Genomic DNA, 21,498 nt, shown 5'->3' on the forward strand with positions numbered 1-21,498 from the left:
CAATTCAGGTTCCTTCCTCCTCCATGTTTTAAGCAAACGCAACGTAAATGCTTAAGTTACGATTTCGAATTCATTGCTTGATCATCTTAAAATAATAACTGTCTGTGCACCCATCGATCGATACTGGCAAAAAAAAGTATCTGGAAAAAGTCAATACTATGATGTAAGTAAATGTACAAGCCCCGGCATATACAATGGGTGATGAACACATGCACCAATTTTTCGTTTGACAGTTTTATTGATTTTTCTCCTTCTTCACTGATCGTTTGGCGGAAATTTGTTGGTTAAGCGAAGACGGCATTGGTAAACTTTAAGTCTGTGCTTATTTAAGCTGTAAGTGGTGGGAATGATAAGGGATGGTTACATTACAGAGTATTATTATGCACAGGCATGACTTTCAAAAAGGCAGAAGAATCTCGTTATATACTTAACTGGTTGAAATCAATTACGTTTTTCTCTACAAAAATCGAAAATATTATACTGTGCCAAGATATCAGTGGTGACATAAATGCTAGCAAATAAATTAATTATAACAGAGAAAAGGGTAGGGTAAACTCAAGCAATTAAACCCGAAACACAGAGCTATGAATCGTAATCATTCTTGTTAGTTCACAAACAGAGGCCAAAAACTATAATTGGATACCTGAATGAATGGTAAACTTATTCGGTATAGCTCTGTTGTTCCATGATATTATTGGAGGCTACAATACAATATCTCTTTATTAGTTTACACCGGGAGATCACACAGTCTTTCACGGTTTCATGTTGAATGTGGTGACTTCATTTTATTTACTAACAACGGTACCGATTGCCGATCCTACTTTTGGGTAGCTGTGAAGTAGTTTCAATGACCACAAACAACAAATCCATCCTTCTTATCCAGTACCCAATAAACCTAATTCCTCCCACCTTCGCCAACTTCAGCTTTCGTGGCCGATTTGACACGTAATTATATCGCCCCAAATTACAACATTTTATTGTTACTACCGTGTTATGCGGCTGTTTCTTCCCAAAAAACGCACGTTACCGCAGCTGGTTGCCTTTTTGGTGTGCCGCCCTCTAAAACGCTGCTCCCCACAATGTATACTGTTATTAGAAAATAATCATCCGTGCGGGCAGATTCATGGCGAAAATGTTTGTGCACCATCCGATCGAACACGCACACGCCCCAGTCCGCTATCCCACCCCGGTGTTTGGCCAACGGTGCGATTGCAAAACTAGACGAGCGATGGTGCCTGCCCACTATCCGGTGGGGGTACTCTCGGTTGGCAAATCATCTGATCTGCTCTTGGTTTAAGCGCCACCGACGACGAGTGCACGAGCACGCGCGTGCGTGGTTTGTGGTTTCTTTTTCCTTTCTTCCACTCCCTTGGCGATGCTTCTGGTCAGGGTGCTAGCCGTGGAGAAGCACCACACAACAAGACACTAAACACCGAAACGATTTACCAAACGATTGCGCCGCCGGTAGCGAACCAAACGACAGAAAGACTGCAACGCAGTGACAAGTAACGAACGCAACACAGTGTAACATAAGCTCTCCCGTTTTCGTTTCTGTTGCGATGAATTTGTTTTGTATCTGCTTCTTTTTATCTTCCCTGATCCTTCTGGGGCAGGGCGTTAAGAAAATGTGAGCCCGTAGTCGCTCCATGCTGTGGAAGCCGGGTGGAAGAAAGTAAACTTTCGATTTCTTTCGAATAAGTTCGGTGGGCGACGAGCGGAAACACGAAGATTAGTGCAGCGAATGCTATTAAAATGCATCGAATGTAGATGTCCAGGTTGGTGATATGGAGCAGCGAATACGTTACGATTACTTATGCTATCGGGTATCGTTGCACTTCCTAACAGAGCATAACCACTTGTGAATGGTAGTTAACTGCCATGAGTGGTTAATTGTTGATTTGTTTGAAGACAGTGAATTACAGATAAGCTTAGAAGATTGTAATTTTCATTCAAACATTGATAAAGTACGCTTTAGAGTGGAGAGGCAAAATGTGCGAGATACAATGTTTTATACCTTAAAACTGCACACGCCAACTGAGCGTGCACCAACTACCAGGATGGAGAGAAACGGCACACAAGCTATGGTGAGCTTGCGTCGGAACTAAAGCCAAAATCGAAAGCTCACCCCGCAACGGACCAATTGTATCCGTCCGGCATTGAGACGCCGGCAACATGACGTAGAAGTAACTGCATCCCTCTTTATGTGTTTGGTGTATGGCGCATTAAAATGTCACCTCGAAGGTCGATCCAGTTTTTCGAACAGCCTAGTGATGTAGTTCAATCCCGGACAGCGCCAATCCTACCCGTGGCGTTGTGCTACCGTATTGGCGCGTTAATTCGTGTGCTTCCTTGCCGAGACAAGCGGAACTGTAATAAGCTTGGTCCGGTTGTGATCGTGGTAATTGGATGAAATTTCCACGAGAACGCCAACGTTGCGCACGACACTACGATGGGCCATGGTCAGGTCAAGAGCAATCCAAGAGGTTTTAGGCAAGAGTTCTTTGTTGATTTTATGAGTATGTTGGATGGCAAGAAGACGGAAACTGTGTAGTAATTTGAGCTATTGCTGTCAGTTTCCATGTATGTAGGAAAAGTGATTGTAGAAAGAATATAGGATGTCAATAGACTTCTTCTAATTTTGCAATCTTTTCCTAATTATTTAATTTACCGATGTAAGCTGGGCACTAATGGCTTCTGTTATCTGAGATGGGATATTGATCTCTAAATACGACATAAAGTAGACTTTTTTTTTTAAAATATATATTTATTTATTTATTTAACCTTACCAGCTTATTTTGTGTAATCTTTAATTGTTTTCTGATTTTAGTAGTATTATCCACTACTTTTATTTAATTTATATTTGTAGGTAAATTTAATGTCCAAGGGCCGTTCTGCGGTAGATTTTGTTTTTGTCTCTTATTTCGGCTTAGGTTAGTTAATTGAGATAGCCATTTTAAGATCAATTGAATAAATATCAATTTTTTACAAGACATTTTTATGAAAAAGATTTTCTTGCACAACAGAAAAAAAAGAAATTTATCAAATACAAGTCGGAAAAGCCAATTAAGATGTTAGATTTACAACTAAAAAAATGGAGAGGAGTTATAATCACGTTCCCATTAAAAAATTGTACACTCTTATTAAAAAATATATCATGAACAAAATCAATTTATTCCATTTGTATTACTACTACCAGTACTATACCGTGTACTTACTAGCAAGGCATATGGTTCAGATGTGCGTGCACACGTTTTCCCCACAGTTCATATCTGCGGTTCCGAAACTATATCAGCGATTGTGCGGAGTAAATGTGCCAAATAGCAACACCTTCATGCAATCGTGCAACACCACCCAACACCACTACCTAGTTTCTCGGGTGACAAAACACATTTTTCACTCCACACTCTGTGCTTGCGTTGGAAATCATTCCATCAAGCGCAGCACGAGAGGGCCGCTTCCATCGCCCAACACACACGATTGCACCCAAAACTGCATCCGTTTGGCCTGAGGGTTTTGGCATCCCGAAAAACAAAGCTAAAATAAAACTCCTAAGACCTAACCAAAGCATCGCTTCGCGCGCTCGCTTCCTCCAACAGATTTGAGTGCACAAATGCGCTCCTATGCACGTCACCGCCGGGTGGAAGAGCGCACAACGGTCGCGCACTCTCGTTGGGAGTGCACCATTTGAATTGAACAATGGAAGTGTGCGCTTGTTTGTTGCAAAATTAATGCATATCGCCCGCCCGGCGGAGGTCATGTGACCGAATTGCCAGCTACTACCAAAGCCAGTTAGCACCGCTACGGGGTTGGCAGTGTCGATACGCGCAAGAAGGTGACTTAATTCGGCGCCGTCGTCCTCCCCACCATATCACACCGACGCCCGTTCTCTCGGTGGACATTATGATTTCTATGCTGGCCGGAAAAATCCTCACTCACTCACTGCCCACCGCCACCTGGGCCAGGCAGGTAAAACACAATCATTTTTCTTCGCCCTCTACGCCCATTTGCTCCCGCAGTTGTCAAGATGCTTTTCGCGAGGACAGTTTGACCCTTTATGTGGAGCACCACTAGTGGAACGCCTGGTAATGGCCACGAGGCTGAATCGGTTGCATAAGATTTGCCCTTCACTGGGTGGTGATTTACGGCGTACGATAGTGGAGCAGAGGGGTGTTGGGGTAAAGTGCCTTCGTGAACTTCCAAAATACAAAATGCAACCCCCGAAAGGGCAGTAACAACGGGCGTATCGGAGCAATGGCGGGTCCTAAAACTGGTGCGCTTTAAAAATTATCAATTCATCGCCGTTTTATTTGTAAGTTGTTTGGCGAAGGTAGTGCACATTTGCATGTTTGAATCTGGGGCGGTTTTCTGTGTGTATGCTGTTGTTTTATTATTTTCCATTTGTCTATTGCGTTTGCCGGTGCTGCACAGACCAGTGAGCTCAATTCTTAGCCAGCAGCACTTAGAGTTTATTGTTAAGTCACTAACTTAGTGGTCATGAGGCAATGAAGTAGAAGAAGGATTGCGATATGTCGTTAAATGCATTTGAGCTGCAAATTTACCTCGTTCTTAAACCATGGGAACTTGCCTATTTTACCATTGCAAAAGAAAGTGCTTACTATCCAAGGGTATACGCTGATTTGATTTTGCACTCAATTGCCCAGCTCCGAATTTATTTGATTACATAGCAAATATAATGCTTTTCGATGCTATTTTATGTAAGTTCTTAACAACAGACCGACATTCCAAAACAACGACGACATTCATAAGTTATTCGATTTTATATTACACCACGTCACCCTAATGTTAACGATTCTGCTATTTCGGCTGTGGTAGCGTATAATCTTCCTTTTTCCGATTTGAAATGGGGAACTAGCCTGAGCTACTGTTGAGGTAAAATTGGCAAGCGATGTAAGCTATCCACTTTAATATCACTATTAGTTAATTAAAAAAAAAGCATCATGCTTCAGCCACTTCATTTCCCTGCAGGAATCATGTTGGGCAGTAAAAAAAAGCCATACACAGGGAAAGCGACGGTCACCTTCGCCAGTGGTACACGTTGTGAAGGCGTCGTAATAGAAAATAAAATCATTACCCGTTAAGTAAACAGCACCGAATAATAAGAAGGCAATGGTGTTTTGAGCCGTCCGACCAGTTTGGGCAGTTTTTCACCTTTTTTTTTGCCAGTACAGGAAGAAAGTAAAGCACAAGCGCTCCGAAAGCGAAGCGTCGATCGTCACCGAAGCGAATAATCGACAAACATTTAAATGTGTATTATTTCTTGAAAGAACGTTCCGTTCCATTTAGAGTGGCAGAGAAATAGGAGCAGCACTGGACTCTTCCGGCTGCAGTCGTAAAGTGTGGACGTTAAAGTTTTTCCGAATAAACGAAACGACGAAACGACATTTTATCCATCAAAGTCTGTACGATGCTAAATAAGCTTGCTGGAAGAAGGAGGAGAGAATTTTCACGCATTCTGCGTCGTCTAATTAATTTTCGGCCCAGTTTGCCCATGGTTGCGTCATCCCGTTGTGCCAGGGCCTTTCATAATTTCTCTCCATTCCGGAGTGAAATCTGACCGGATCCGGCCGTCAGTGAAGAAAGTCTGTTGGTTTGTAACATGAAACAAAGTAAAATAAATCGCTCCAGCACCGACGAACTATGCAGCCTAATGGTGAATTTGATGATGTCTAATGCTAAAACACAGGCAATTCCAGCCGCCAACCTTTATAGTGAAGCATATGCTACTGTAAGTTTTCTCATTTCGTACGAACATTTGCTTCCCTCCCCAGGAACGTTAATGTCCGGTCGGTAAAGGGTGCGCAAATAGTGCTAATGAACAACGCTTATGCAAAAGTTTGGAGGCTTTTATTGTAACACTTGACTCGCATCACCAGAAGGATTGGATGAAATGAAGTCATAGGCGAGATTGTGTTGCGTGCGAGTACAAACAGGCGCGCTAGCGATTGCGATAGCTTCCGTGAGCTCGGAAGAAAATTAGATCCAACTCGTGGAATGTCAAGTGTTATGTGTGTTGGAGTATTGAAACAAGTCATTTGTATCATTATTGATCGCAAAACAATTGTGTCCAATAAATCAATAAAAGCATTAACATTACTATTGCTATCATTTTTGTAATAATTGCTGCTGCAGGGGAACGTCATTATTATAACTTGTACATCTGTAAACGTAACGGTTATTTGTAAATCTTCAGCTAGGCCACTGTGCCTGTTGAATTAAATAAATAAATATTGATAAACATTAAAAAAAAACAAATATTAACAATTGATAAAATAAATAAAACGCATATCGCAGAAGAATGCACACATAGTTTTTAAAACTCTTTTTTTCTGTATGTGCCATAGAAAGTTTAACATGAAACCATCTATTTTGGGTGATCGTCTCTGTTCGATAACTTCACAGGGAAATCCCCTGCTCAAAATAAACGCAGTCAAGCGCGCTCGTGCAAAAACGCTCTTTTTTCAATTTTGTTCGCCTATTTCCACTTCACTTCCGACGAAGGAAAACAGCAACAATCTTTAGACGACAGAAACAATCTAACCGAACCCTCTTTTTACATTTAAATTCCCTGCTTCTTGATGGATTTTTTTTTCTGAGCTTGCTAAAGGAAACCAAATGAATCGATTTCTCGATGACGATTTTGTTTTACCCGCCAGATGTTGTTGGTTGTGCTGTGCGGGTAAATGGCGCTACTCACAGATGATTTAATTAATGTGGCGTTAGGACGGTGACAGTGGTAATTAACACTCGAACAAAACTATACACCACCCTACAACCAAACCAAACACCACCCCCTCTCGCTGCTTTCTGATCTGGTGACCTGATCAATATGCGATGCGAACGTTGTACGTCTTGTTGGAGCTTTAATTTCTATTGAGCAGCTCGCTCCATTCCCCATCAGCATATCGGTTTTGACTACGGCAAACGGAACTGGAAATATGAAATATTTCCAAGTTGCTTTTCTTTTTCTACTTCTACTCACAATGGCAGCGGGCTGGTTCCACAAATCAACCGCAACTGATTAATTAGCCAATTGGAACGCTTTTGAAGTTCCATTTGTTTATCTCGCCACAGAATCGTACCAGCCTCGGTCCAGCCTAGGCCTATCTAGGAGAAAGGAAATTAAGACGCTTTTCAAGATGCTGGTGACAGATTACAATGTTGCTTGAAGAAGGATGACAAAATCGACAACACACACGGAAGCGAACGGTTTTGCGTAAGGATGCAAAGATATTTCGCATGAGTTATCATGATAATGGGGTAAAAGCTGTCAATCGATTGCGCAAAAGTATTCGTAAGAAAAGTGTGTACTTTGTTGTGTTTTGAAATTTGCATGTCTTATGAATACAACAATTGAAGTAAGAACATTATAATAATTCATATTAGAAGAAAAAAATGCAATGCAATTAAAACATCTTTATTTTAACAAAATAACAAATTCAAATTGAATAAACTATGCGAAAATGATATGTATGTTTGAACAGTTGAGAAAAAGTCATATTTGATACTTCGACAAAAGTTGATATAAAATTATGTGATTTTTTTTACATTAATGTTTGCCTTTAAAATTGCTTATATCACTAGCTTAACAATTAAATTTCCCCGCTTGTGCTACTGTTCAAATCTACACTCGTTCAAATAGAGCGACATTCTTCTTCCTGTCTTGTGCCGTGTGTTCCGAATAGACGCCGCTTGATTCATCGTCACCCAACCATAGCGTCCTACCGCACACCACGACGCGTCTTTGTGGCTTGAGCACTTTTCCTTTCGCTTGCGGCGGCCCGGTTCGGGAATGCTGGCAACAACAACAACAAAACACTGCACTGGGGCTTCGGTTCGGCACCAACGCCATCTAACCGAAGCCATCCGGAACTTGGGACCCTTTAGCTGGCGGTAAACGACGAAGCCCGATTCCGAACGTCAGACCACCCCACCACGAAACAACGTGCGCGAGACCCATCATCACGACTTCGGTCCCGGGTTGGAGCGAGGCGTCGGTGGTTCGTTCGGTGGATGAATTGTTTTGGTTTTATAAATGCCTAGTGCAGATGCAATATTTGCCTAATCTGTGCATCGGTTTCAACCAGCACGGATCGACACGTAGCAGCGACGACCGCCTTCTCCAAGTGCCCCACGACTGCAGTGCAAGTGAGCGAGCAGTTTGGTTTTAGTGCGCCGGAACAGTGTACTCTGGGCAGAGAATTTAGCACGATTCGTTCAAACCGTGTCCAACCGTCGCGTTGGACGGACGCATTTGGAAGGCTCAGCGTGGTAAAGTGAATAATCGAAAGCTGTGCTGTGCTGTATGATTGCTTAGCAGTGTATCTTGAGCATTAGTGAACAAGTGCGAGGTGAACGTTTGTACACGCAAGGAATACTGAAACGAACGGCTTCCAGCATGTGGTCCAAAATATTCCTAGGTGAGTGACTTTTTACCCGTTTCTGATCGTATTTGGAACGTGCAAATGTCAACTTACGTCCACATCACACAAAACCACCGTTCCACGTTAAGGGCAGCTGACAGGGGGAGTCAGTTGGCGAAAACGTGTCCCCACGCTTCAAGTGACCTTTTTCTGCAGATGATCTTTGCGCCTAAGTACAAGCGTCATAAGCGAACAACACTGCTCTATACCTGACGACAAGGTTCCAAGGCGAAAATGCAGCTTCCTTGCCGTTTGAAACGTTCTACGCCGCTCCATTCGGGGTTTTAGTAATTACCACGGCAATCTTGTAGCAAGAATTTTAAAGCCAATCACCAGCGCAAATTATGTAGCGAACATCGAGCGTGAACTGTACGTGTACGTGTGTTGCAACGGTAGCACCAAAAGGTTCTCGCTGCTTGATGGAAAATTGGCACAATTGGGTGTGTTTTCTCTGGTGGCTGCAGTGCGAGCGCGCGCCCGTTGGTAAGGTGTCAATGGGTGTCTGACGCTGTCGGCTATGCGCAATGAGCTGTACTGTACTACTTTGGGCGTTATTCACACAGCCGCTCACGGGCGGATCGGGTGTGTTTGTACAGGTAAAGGGCCGATAGGAGGCATTCTATGCCAAGGTTTGCATAATCATTTGGCTGACTCATTTGAATGAGCGGATCGATGAGAATTGAGCGGTGTGTAGCGTTGTGCAGATAATTTATCCGGAAATAATGTCAAACGGTCAAACAAAAGACTTCTGTTATGGTCGTTTAAAAGCGTTTTTAACAGGCTTTTAATCACTGTAGTAAATTTCATTGTGAAATAAACACTAACGCCGCTTCACGCCCAACAGAGCACATTTTTATGCGTGTAATAAATTTTTCCTTAATCAAACTCGTGTGAATAACAACGCAATTGAGAGCAACAATTCACGTAAACGTGACGTTTATGAGACAGTGCTGCGCTCAAGAAACACTTTCTTTACTGCACACGATCACATTTCTCCCGCGATCTCCCCTGCCAGCACAATGGAGCGCCTAAAACGAAACGCAACGAAAGGGCAAAATCAACGAATTGCACACCAGCCAGCCAGCTAATATGACAGCATTTTCCAAACCCTCATATTTCAATCACATTCTTCCTGCTGCTCACTTCCGCAAGCAGTTCGCGAGATCGGACACCGAGATGACATCTTGCCGGGGGGAGTAGTAGGAAAAACGCCAACGATCGTCTCAGGAAATGTGCACAACCCAACCTACACACGTGCCGCCCGTTCGTCTTGGCAACGGCAAGATCGCACACTTCTTCTTCTTCTTCGGTGCTCCAAATTGAGGCTTATTGCGCACACGCTGTGGGAAACGGCCACCTGTTTTCCGGGAACGGTTTGGAGAAGGTTCAGCATTTGGTACATAATCTTGCTGGTGTGGTGTGGTGCAGCGAGCCAGCAGACTAGGGGGAAAAACAAACATCAGCATCCGGTTTTTTGCTGCTGCTGCTGCAGTTGTTGTTGCAATTTTTAGAAAGCGACAAAACCGTGTATCCACTACACCCCGTTTTCCTCGTCTTTGATTTCGAGCCTAAGCAGGTTCGTTGGGAGGGTGGGGAGAGGGGATGCAGACGACAACAACGAGCGAAGGTGCTGCATCTGCCTCTCGTACCACTGCATCACACATATTGTGGTCGCGTTTATGTTATGGAAACTACTTCATAATAATAACATGTCATCAACTCTTTTCGCCCCCATCGAGTAGGGGAGATCGTCCTTCTTGCTGTGTCTTTTGCTTCTTTTTGCTCATTTCTTCAATCGGATATGTGTCTGCTGCCGGGGTTTGATTGCGCAATCGAACCGCCCGATCACCCTGCTGATCCGGTGCTACAGTGAAGATGGCGAAGGAAGAGAATGGCAACGACACTAAACAAAGAAGCCTTTCTTTTTACCCCATGGTCCCCGGTGGCCATGATTCTGGACGCTTTGAAATGAAAATGAATCGATGATCAGGTGCACTGGAGAGCATTTCGCATTTGCATTTTCTTTTGCATTTGCATCCCACTCGCCCTTGTCTTCACCCGTACAGAGGGCAGGTGTATTGTGATGCTAATTATCGAATTAAACCTATCTCTTCTTCCTATCATGCTGGAAAGTGAATGCCGAACGATCAGTTTACAGTGCCAGCTGCATCATCCCAGAGCGGGTCAGTTTTTCATTTGCCTGTCTTCACTGGCGGAGGGCCATTTCCCGGTCGTCCGTGTCGGCGCGGCACTACGGGCTGATTAGGGGTTTTGTTTGAACGGTTTGTTTTTTTTAGCTTTCATTCTCTTAACTCCCATGGTCATCTGCTGGACGGCATCGCATCGCAACATGAGAAAATGCGAGCGTGAGAGCCCATCCTCTTGAAGGGCAAACGCTCTAAACAAAGACACGCTGCGCCACCGAAAGAACGGTGGTTCGGGTCGGTACGGAACTTATACTCCCAGCGCCCAGAGTGGGAGGGTTACCTTAGCAGCACGAAAAGGTTGACAACTAGGCATGTAACAAGCAAAGGTGATGTGAAATGGGTCATCTGCTCGGTCTGATGCTGTAACCGACTTGATTTGCGCTCTGTAGAACCGACAGTAGTGATGGAATGGGAACTCCATTCACAAAATAACTCGTTTAGCAAGTACATAGGTTTACATGCTAGTGGTTATTAATTGATTGCTTATTTAACCGCGTATCTCAACCCTCACTGCTTGCCTATTTTTGTATGGTGCACACAACATTTTTAAAGCTACTCTAATTTAATTACCAAAATAAAATCAGTGAAAACAACGCGATTTTCACTTGAAATTAGTTTGCATTTTCTTCCATGTACTTTCTACACGAATCAATCAAACCCTGGCTACGAGCAGGGTTCCGACTTTTACTATTAGTTTGCATTTTCCGACACCCAACGCTACATGTTTCCTACGGCATGTTGGGGTAAAAGAAAACACCGCAAAGCCCAAACGGTGAGATGCCCGCAAGGTGGCCTACCGAGGCATGTGAAACCATTTGGCACAGGAGGGGGGGAGGGCAGTGCATGTGTACGAACGACCGTTCCTGGGACTAAAACGCGTCGTCGGAAAAGCACTTACCACTAGCCTGGAAGCGTGTGTTATGTTTTGTTGTATGTAAACACTTTCCTTTAGATCCCCCCAAACACCACCCGGCTGCTATACATGTGGGGGAAGGAAGATCACGATACGGTCGTTTGCTTTCATTTCGGTACCGTTCGGTAACGTAGCTTGCACACAACCCGTGAGCCCCATTTCCTTTCTGGAGCATACACACAGTGGGTAAAACAATTGCATAATGTTGGTTTTGGAAGAAGTGTATCGTAACCAGAGAATTCGACTCACACAGGGTGCAGTGTCTACACACTTTTCCGCTCAAGTTCGGTTACGGGTCTGGAGACAGATGGAGATCGTTTTCCCTAGATTAGGTACGAATTGATGATGATGAGCCGTTTCGAAGGGTACATTGCGTTCTTGCGCAGTGCATTTGGTGCATGTAATTAGCATTGTTTATTGTTTATTGCGCTACATGTAGAATTCGCGCTACATGGTACACGGGGGGCATAGGGATGCAAAATTACAGTCGAAAGACACCGTCAATTTAACGCGATCGTCTATAATTTATTTCATATCGTGGCATAACACAGATCCTGATTTCTCTTCAGCTTGCTTTCCCACGCACCCTCAACCCGGTACACAAAATGCTACTAATTTCCATGTTCAATTATAGCTCGCTCGAAATTATGACATAATTTTCACGAACCGCAAACCACTAGCATCAACATTTGGGGATGGCTCTAAATAACAAATCTTTTCGAATTTCATGTTGCCACCCTGCCGCAAAGCTCTTGCTCTTATCGAACCAGTGGAGTTATGAGCTAATATCCCATGCAGCAAATTTCCCATAATGAGGAAGTAAACGGCACGCGGCAAACCGTCTGCGCCACCAATACAGCCGAACTTTCTCACACTTTCTAACGCGTCGTCACCCATGTTTTTGTTCCTCATCTCCCTCCCAATAGCCCCCAACCAATCGTGCGTAATCGTGTAGCTAATTTTCTCATATTAAATTATTATTTTTTGTTAATGTACACCTTCCTTCCGTTTGGTGACGTTTGGCGGCATCCGTCCATCTCCGTCCGGGCAATTTGGCTGTCATCCGAGGAAATGTGTGTTTGGAAGTGGTGAGCGGCAGTTCCTCATCCCTTGATCGCATCCGCTGTTGCCAATCGTTTCCGGGCTGCAATGTGATGCAATTTGCATTGTCCGCGATCCACGATTGATAGTTGCACTATCAGATTATCCTAACACACTTGCGTCTTCAATCCATTCCCAGTTGCATCATATCCAGGCAAGTGGCTGGGCTCTTTGTGAGGTGGTATGCATCATGTGGGGTGTACATTGTCGCCTGCATTCATTGGTTCGAGAGGAGAGTGAAACAATTTAGAAAGTGAAAATTCGATGCACTCCACTCCGATAAACTGCGCACGCTTTGTGAACATTGAGGGTGTACAACTAACTCCTCCATCCACCAAATAAAATCTCACGAAAGACAAGTATGTCTGTGTGTGTCTGTGTGTGTGTAAGATGATCGTTGGATGCATGATAATAAGTTCGACGTACCCTGGGCCGAGGATTGTCCCGATAGTGTCGTGTGGAAGGAAACCGCACCATCCCGTGCATTCTCAACCTGTCTCATTTGTTGCTCTCTTCCAATGATTGACAGTCTGATGAATTAATGGTGTCCAATCGTCAACGTGAAGCACTTTCGCTGCTACACAGTGACACACACATAGCGAAAGCGATCGTTTCAAACCTTTCTCGCAATGATTGTGCTCCCTAAAGGAAAGCCCTTTGGAAGACCAACCATCACCGTCAGCTCTCCCCCTTTTTACTCTATTTAATACGTAATACGGTCGGCATAATAATTAAACAACTAATGATCTCACCTTTCATCTCGCGCATTCTCGTTTCTCACGTTCATCATTTTCACTACGAGATGGGTTGTGCAGTAAGCAATGAGTGTCAAAAAAAAAGTCGGGAACCCAAATTGAATGAAATGGTTTACTGATTTTTTAGCAGGTTTGAAATCTGCTCCAAAAATGGCCCTCCTAAGAGTTTGTATTGTACATTGGATGAGATGATTGGATGCGTAACAGACTCGTGGCGTAACATCGTATGGAAATAGACAAAAACCTGCGCCCGGAGCTAATTGAATTCACCATAACATCAACGAAACTTGATTAAATGGTTAATTACACAGAGAAAATCGTTTATCCTATCACTTTTAGCAACGGTTCATTAGGAATTGAAATGAATTCAATTCGTATGAAGTTCGTTTGGTTCTACTACCAATTTAAGCATGGAGATGACATATGTTAGAAATGATTCAATTATTTACCTAAACTACCAATTATAAATGCTACATTTTATTCACGATGTTCTGCCTGATCTTCTCCAGAGCACAGTGAAACCCTTCCATCACCGTTTAGCATAAATGCTTATGTCACAGGAGCATGTTAATGTCTCCACGGGGCGCCTCGAATCAATCTTCGCACATTAATTTCCTGACAAATCGCCAACAAAACACAGCATGGCACGCGATTCGAAACATTTCTCCGCACGCGCAATTCGCACCTTGATTGGCAAGCCGACTGCACGCAAACTTGAACTTGATTTCATCCCGCACACCATACCATATCTCTCCACCACTAAACGATCGATCGATCGGTTTTTGCAAACTTTCACGCATCGATTACGATCGCGACACGCGCTCGGACGGATCAAACCCGCGCAACAATTCGTGGCTGCACTTGCGTGTCCGCGCACTAGGCAGTTTGGAATGGTGCGAAGAAAACTGCACCAAGAAACCGGTCCGCCTCGTCTCGGTCCCGGTTGATGAGGTTGACGATGACTATGGAGAAACAGGAAAAAAGCATTCCAAAGGCACCAAAAATATCCAAACCAAGGCCTTCTTTCCATTGACTGAAGGGTACACTACATGCGGAAAGGTACGAATGGGGAGTTCACTATTAAGACCCGAGACACTTACGGTACTCACGCTTAAACTTAATAAAAAAAGACGAAAGTTTCATCCACCAAGACCGGGCTCTAATGGAGCGAAGGAGAAAGATTTGTCAGTTTTCGGTAGCAAAATCAATAAGGAACATGGTCAATTTTCACTCTTCAGGCCGGTCGTCTGGTGTCGTGTGGATACCGGTTAAACCAGACGCGGAGAAGGCGAGAAAAACAATCATCCACATTTAAAACACTTCTTTGCGTGGTGTCTCAAGAGATTAGCATGGGCAGTGAAATGCACCTTTTAAAGATACCGGGCGTGATTAATAATTCACGGCAAGAAAAGGTACTCGTTAAGCTTTATCCTTCTCCCCCGTATGCAACACGGCTGATCTTAGGGCCGGACCAGACTAAGTGATTGCGCTCGTGAATACAAATTAATTTACTACCTCCTCACGTCCAGCAGTCACGGGATCCCAATCCCGGGCAAGATTCCATTTCACCGGAACTGGAACACCTCAAGTGACTCGTGTCCGCCCCGTTGCGATGGTTTGAGCATTACACCTTGTTTTTCGCTCAAATGTACCGCAAATCACTGCTACGAATGGGTAACGATTACAGAAAGAAAGTTTCTTTTATAACATTGCGCTCATTAATGCCTGACATGCGCCCCCAGGTTGAGTGTGTGTGTAGCCAGCCTGTTGGTGTGGTGATTGAACTGCCATTTTATGGAGATTAATGGTGATCATCATCTGCGCCGTACGCGTCCGCGGCCGTACCCCGTGTGTGCCTGTTGCCATTTTTACTTTTTGCAAACCCCAATTATGCTCTCTAATGCTGTGCCTAAAGTGTGCGCAAATCTTTTGAGCGTGTAATATTGCGCTTAATTTCGGATTCGGCAAAGTGAGCGTTCGGGAGGTTTTTTTGCTGCTGCTACTGCTGCTAAATCAATCTGCCACCAGCCAAGTGGCGTACCGGATGAAAAGGATCACGATCACGTTGTTTGACGAGCCTGCGGGCTAAGACGATGGGCAGTTGATGGTGTTTTGAGGATCACTCCGTTCACTCTTACCGTGAAGCTCTCTTTGCTCCTGAGTTGAGGGCGAACAAGAAGACATTCGTGCAGTAGAAAAAATCAACAACACATTTGAATGCCGCCACCTTCAACCGAAAAGAGGTGGCGATCGTTGAATGAAGCACACAGGGTGATTTCAATGGCTTCTCTCGATTATGCTCAAATTGTAAACCGAACACGAGCGACACGGAGGGAGCCCCATTCAGCGACACGACATAAAGTTCGTGGTACGTGGTAATTTTCACGTTTTAAATTCTTCGACAGCGGCATACAATTATCGCCTTCCGTGCGCGATTATGTTTCACTTGCGTTCGAACGATCCTGGGCCACTTTCTTATCCGAAACCGGCGGGGTAGTCTTTTTTCTTTCTTTCAATCTTTTCTTGCTATCAGCTAAATCGTGCGCTACGGAACACGCTAGTAGCAGCGAACTCGTCAGTCGGTATTTAAATTTTCCGCACACATTGTGAGTTTTAGCCGCTTACGTGACTGACGCACCGGGTTGGGAATGGCTAACTTGCGGTGTGGTGCCAAATTAAGCTTCCAAAATGTGCCCGATCATGCTGCTTTCATGGGGTTCATTCTGTTTTTGACCCAATTTTTACTCCTAGAACCGTTCACCCGGGGAACGTGACGATCAGGGTTTGTCCATGATTAGTGGGCTGTTGGGAAAGTATATGTATCACTATCGCAGCAACACATAATGGATTTTCGAAGGTAAGCACTCGAAGCAGAGATGAGATAATAAATTGAAGGAAAAAAAACGTTCAAATGTCATTGGGAGGGTGGCAAATGATACTTTTAGTTAGAGCCAATATTACAACAATGGCTTCATTTTCTTCACAGTTGCACGCAGTAAGTCGATTCTGTCGCCATTTGCCACAAATTAATTAACGATCGTAATCAGCTGCTGCCAAGAGCCGTGGGAATTTAAATTCTTGTCCTCCATATTTATTACCCAGCCCAGCACTGAGTGCTCCAAAAATTGCCTCCATAGAAATAAAGTTTTATCAGCTAACAGTACCCAATTCTGGCGGATTCGGCTTAGTTTAACGTGACGGATTTTCCCAGCATCAATTGCACCATGAGACGATAGCCGAAACCTTGAGACTTGCGTACATCGATGACCAACAAATTGAATGCCGTTTTATATCATCGCTGAGAAGGTGGCTTTTCAATTGGTGGCGACGACACCAACAGCGATGGGAGTTTGGGGTTTAAAAACCTCCACTGCCAACCGCCTGTGCAGCAATGAACAATTATTTCATCGAATAACGCACTCGCAAGAAACAACACATCAAAAGTTGTTTCCACACACGCGCCTATTGCCGTGGACATGGCCAGTCTCTCACGGTTAGTATAAGCAAAGCTGAACAATCAAGAAAAATATGCGTGTACTAGTATGCTTGCAGCGGGCACTTTCGTCGCTTGCAACCACGCTTGTGTCATATGAAATCGGTAGAACAATGAATGACAAAGGTTTACCTGCGCAAGACGGTATGTCAATTCCGATGGTAAAGCAACGCGGCACTGATCGTTGCATAATTCATGTCTCGTTTAAGCTGGATTAGAAATAAAACTAAACAGGTGTGAGGAGGCCGCATCTCTGAATGGCGTCATGTAACAGAATTACATAAAGCGTACGTGTGCATTGTTGGGAGAGGGGAATTAAATTAGGCACACGTTTGAGACCAATTATTGCCGCTTAATTGCTTTTTTTATACTCGTTTTATAAACATTTGGCAGCGAATCCTTCACTAAACGAGTGTTAATGAGATGATTACATTTTTTAAAATAAATTTCTTTCTTTTTATACTTCCGCAGCAACATTCCTGCTAGGGTTGACGCTGGCAGAGAAGAAGAACGTGACCGAAAAGTCGGTGGAAGCGCTCGGCGGCACAAAGGAAAAGCGTCAGACGGAGCACGAAACGCGCTCGGTTCCGCTGTCCCTAATTGACAACCGTCGCCAGCATGCTCTGCATCACCATCAGCAACAGCAGCAGCAGCAACAGCAACAGCAGGAGTACTATCAGAGTGAGGAAGGTTCATTCTATGCAGCCCAGCCGAGTGCTGGTCAACCATCGATCGCCTACAAATCGGCCGGTGCCGCTCACAAACCCGCCACCTCACAGGAACAACCGCAGTACCAGGAGGTAGGTAGTAGTAACAAGTAACCTTTAATTTTGAAGAGGCGCGAGCGAACTAACAAGTAGGATCAAACGTGGGAAGACGATGTCGGTGAATCGACATCGATTCACGAACCAGGTACTATCGAGCCATCTTCGATGTGTCTGAGTGCACTTAGTGCTCCCTACGTCCATCATTCCGTTCCGGGGTTATAGTACGAATGCTCGGAGCGCGCAAGTAGTTTGCTACTTGTTGTATTTTGTTTGACTTTTTTTTATATCTAACTGTAGACATTTTCGAAACGTAACGGAACGAAACGTCGTGATGCACGTTTACCATTTGCCACCACACACAAAAACGAGCAGATGCCAGCGTGTCTTATGTAACAGAAAGATCCCGACCTACAACCGCAACGGTTGTGTCAAGAATCGGCGGGCATCTAGGGACGTGTAGTATAGCCAGCGATGTGGCAATTGGATCTTCTTCGTTTGACCATATTGAACACCGTGCGCCACTGTGGCAGTGGCTGCAATTTTCTTTAATTTTACTGAGCAAAAGTACTGAGTAGAAGGTTCCTTGCTAAGTAAAACAATTAATCGAATATCTAATAAATAGTAAGGAAGAACCACAGAAGAAATGCTTTCGATAGATCACATTTTTCAAAACATTCGTTTGGTAGGGTACACAAAAATGGACGATCAGTCGTGATCGTGGCTCGGTCTGTAAGCTAATCACGTGCCGCTACGTGCACTGTAATGCTGTAGATTGATCCGTTAGGAAATGGCAGTGTTTATGTTTTATGTGTTCTGCTATTTTCAATATTGCACTACGCTTGTACGTTGGCATGCGGGCACAGGTACGACCTACGATGACCTCTAATTATAGTTGTTGTAGAAGCAGATGATGATGATGATGATCATGCTATTCTATTGGCATTAACCATAACATTTTCCGATCGTAAAACATGAACTTCTGCGTCTGGCATGATCTCAGCTTCGATCACGATTCCACCGTTCTGTTCACAGTGTGATCATTTTGAGTTGCATGTAATTTCCACTCAGTAATGAGTTTACCAAAGCAGTTTTATTATTGTAAATTATTTACGTACAAATTCATGGCTTTTACCAAGTTGAGAAGAAAAGTACTATTTATTTAATTTTTTTAAATATGCTGATACAAAAAATTCTAGAGAGCAGAGCGTTTTTTTCTGTTAAATTACATCCTGGAACAAAATGGTTCGTCTGACCTTAAGTAACTCGTGAGCCTTAGGTTATCTGTAGTCATCGTATTATATGCGACTGCCTGCGGGTATGGATAACGGCAATAGTATCACGATCACCACTAATTTGTTCCTTGGGCTTTATAGGAAACGTTTACGTTCAAGAACAGTCTATTGCCTCAGGGAGTGGTGGTGCGAGCGACGAACACATCAGTGAAATGATGAATAATTTTATACGATTTTTTCTTGCAATTCTAACGCATTCACAGTTACCTCCCGAGTACATCAGCTTGTTGCATCAGCTTGCCGAGCATCAGCCAAAAGCGGCTGCATTGAAGCAAGGCAAGGCCGTCGGCCAGCATTACGAGCCCCAAAGCCACCCGCAGCATGCGAAACCCAGCCAGGTTCAGTACATTACCGAGGAGGAATATGCACAGCTGTTAAAGCAAGCCCAACACCAACAGCACGGTCCAGCCCCAGCTCATCATCAGCATCAGCACCAGCACCAACCACAGCCCCAGGGTCTTCAGGCGTACGGAAGACCATCGTCTCACCCAGGTGCCCCTCCAGGTATGTGCCCTTCCATGCAGACTGAGGCTGACAGTACGACAGGAACAGTAAATGTTAATTGATTTTTGTTTCTTCCCCATCCAGCTGCAGCGTCTCACAAGTATCGCCCCGCAATCCAGCTGCTAGAGACGGCCGAAGACCAACCGGGAGCGTACGGACAGGCGGACGGTGAGCAGTACCGTATCCAGTACAAGAGCATCCAGCAGGCCGGTACAGTGACACCAGTCCCCAAGCCAGTTAGCTCCTTTTCCTTCGAAAACGAACTCGCTAAATTGGTAGAGTCGAATCGGCCGCTAGCGTATCATGCGGTCCCGCATCACCCCGGTCGCCAGCACGATGCGCAACATCACGAAGCTCCCCAACGGTACGCCGGTCCTACGCCCAGTCCTCAGTCGCACGAGTACACCTACGTCCAGGCTGGACCAGGTCGTGAGCACGGTGCACCGCAGCAGCCGCCAAAGCAATCGATCAAGGCGCAGTATATTGCCCCATTCGCGCAAGGTTTGCCGCTAAACGGGCCGAAGATCAGCCCCGCTCATCTGCAGGTGGGACCGCAAAAGTTCGTTGACAGTTCCCCGCCTGCCCAGAAGTATCAGTTCATCGCTCAACCTGAGTCGGGTCCATCGAAGGCACATCATCAGCATCATCATCAACAGCAGCAGCCGCAGCATCAGCAACAGCAGCATCATCATCATCATGCTCCGGCCCACCAGGGACAGCAGTACTTTGCTGAGGTATCGCCCAAGCAGCAAGCGGGAACTCCCTCGCCCAAAATTCAGTACTACGTGCCCAAGGAGAAGAACGTGCAGATATACTACCAGCAAGCGCAACAGCAGCAACAGGCCGCAATCGAGCAGCACTCGCCCCAGCATCCGATGAAGATCGTGGAGGCACCTCAGCTACAGAACGAGAAGCCACAGAAAACGGTTCAATCGCACCATCGCACGAAACCCGCTGAGCAGCAGCAAGTTCACCAGCATCGTTATGGAGCGCGCGAAAAGCAGCCGGAATCGGATGAATCCCACGCACCGTCCCGTTCGTCCATCTTTGTGTCGCAGTCGACCGGAGTAAACCAAGCGACGGCAGCAGCCACGCCGGCACCCTCGGCCCACCCCCACAAGATTCCACCGAAAATTGACCGTCCACTCACGCAGGAAGAATTCCAGGCTCTGGTCGATGCCGGCTACTCAGTAGTGCCGGTTCCAGTGCCCGTTCCAGTGCCAATCTCGCAATACCAGCAGCAACAGCAGCAGCAGCAGGCTGCCGCAGCCCATCACGCCGGACATGCCGGTGTTCCACATCCAGGACCTCGTGGTGGACCGCATCCTACACCGGCCGCTGTTGCCCGACAGGCCGCTCAGGCTTCCCGCTACCATCTGCACCAGCTAGCGACGGCAGAGAACAACCCGAATCAGGTCGTCACCTACCTACGCCCACTGCATCTCGATCCCTTTTCGGCCGGTGTTCGAGGACCGCATAAAGCTGCTCCCTAAAGAAACGACCCGTGCGGTCGGATTGTGACACTCTAGACGTTAGGACAAGACGGTTTCCAGCAGGGCCGTATAGCCTCTGCGGGCTGACAAATGGCGCGTACGGTGTGCCAGGTGTACCTAGCACGAAAGACAAGCGCACAGCTTATTTAGCGTAGCAGAACCAAATAGCACTTAGCCTTGATTAATTTATCGACAAACAGTAGATATTTTTTTACGGAAAGTGGCCAATGCGCCGTGGATATGTTACTGTCAGTAGCGAGAAGCAGTATTTTACCATTACTTTTTATGTCATTTAAAGGGAAACATGAAACCTTCCAGACATATTCATATTGATTTTACGTCCAACCTTTTTCAACAGAAGCAGCAAAAGTTCTTGTGCCACACGCCAGGATGACGGTAGGTTGGTGAGCTGCCAGGAGTTATCGGCTCGATTACTACACTACGATGTAAGCATTTTGATTCTCTCTGTATGAAAGATGTAAAATATGTTGTGTTCCATAAAATAAATACAGCCCAGTTTTTACTCAAACTA

General features: G+C 45.1%; 1 protein-coding gene across 1 annotated transcript; it reads left to right on the forward strand.

Annotated features, from left to right (window-relative positions):
• Positions 1-8,067: 8,067 nt before the first annotated feature.
• LOC120952044 (uncharacterized) lies at positions 8,068-21,498 on the forward strand. The gene is made up of 4 exons (XM_040371137.2): positions 8,068-8,438; positions 17,382-17,710; positions 19,173-19,473; positions 19,558-21,498. Exons 1-4 carry the CDS (start codon positions 8,417-8,419, stop codon positions 20,964-20,966), a joined length of 2,061 nt encoding a protein of 686 aa, XP_040227071.2. The 5' UTR covers positions 8,068-8,416; the 3' UTR covers positions 20,967-21,498.

Source organism: Anopheles coluzzii, chromosome 2 (assembly GCF_943734685.1).
Source record: "Anopheles coluzzii chromosome 2, AcolN3, whole genome shotgun sequence".
Lineage (NCBI taxonomy): Eukaryota > Metazoa > Arthropoda > Insecta > Diptera > Culicidae > Anopheles > Anopheles coluzzii.

Bases quoted from the DNA above. Each gene is read 5' to 3' on its own strand.
- LOC120952044 (XM_040371137.2), top strand. From the start codon at position 8,417: ATGTGGTCCAAAATATTCCTAG. The intron at 8,439-17,381 runs GTGAGTGACTTT...ATACTTCCGCAG, and splicing joins GTGGTCCAAAATATTCCTAG to CAACATTCCTGCTAGGGTTG. The intron at 19,474-19,557 runs GTATGTGCCCTT...TTCCCCATCCAG, and splicing joins TCACCCAGGTGCCCCTCCAG to CTGCAGCGTCTCACAAGTAT.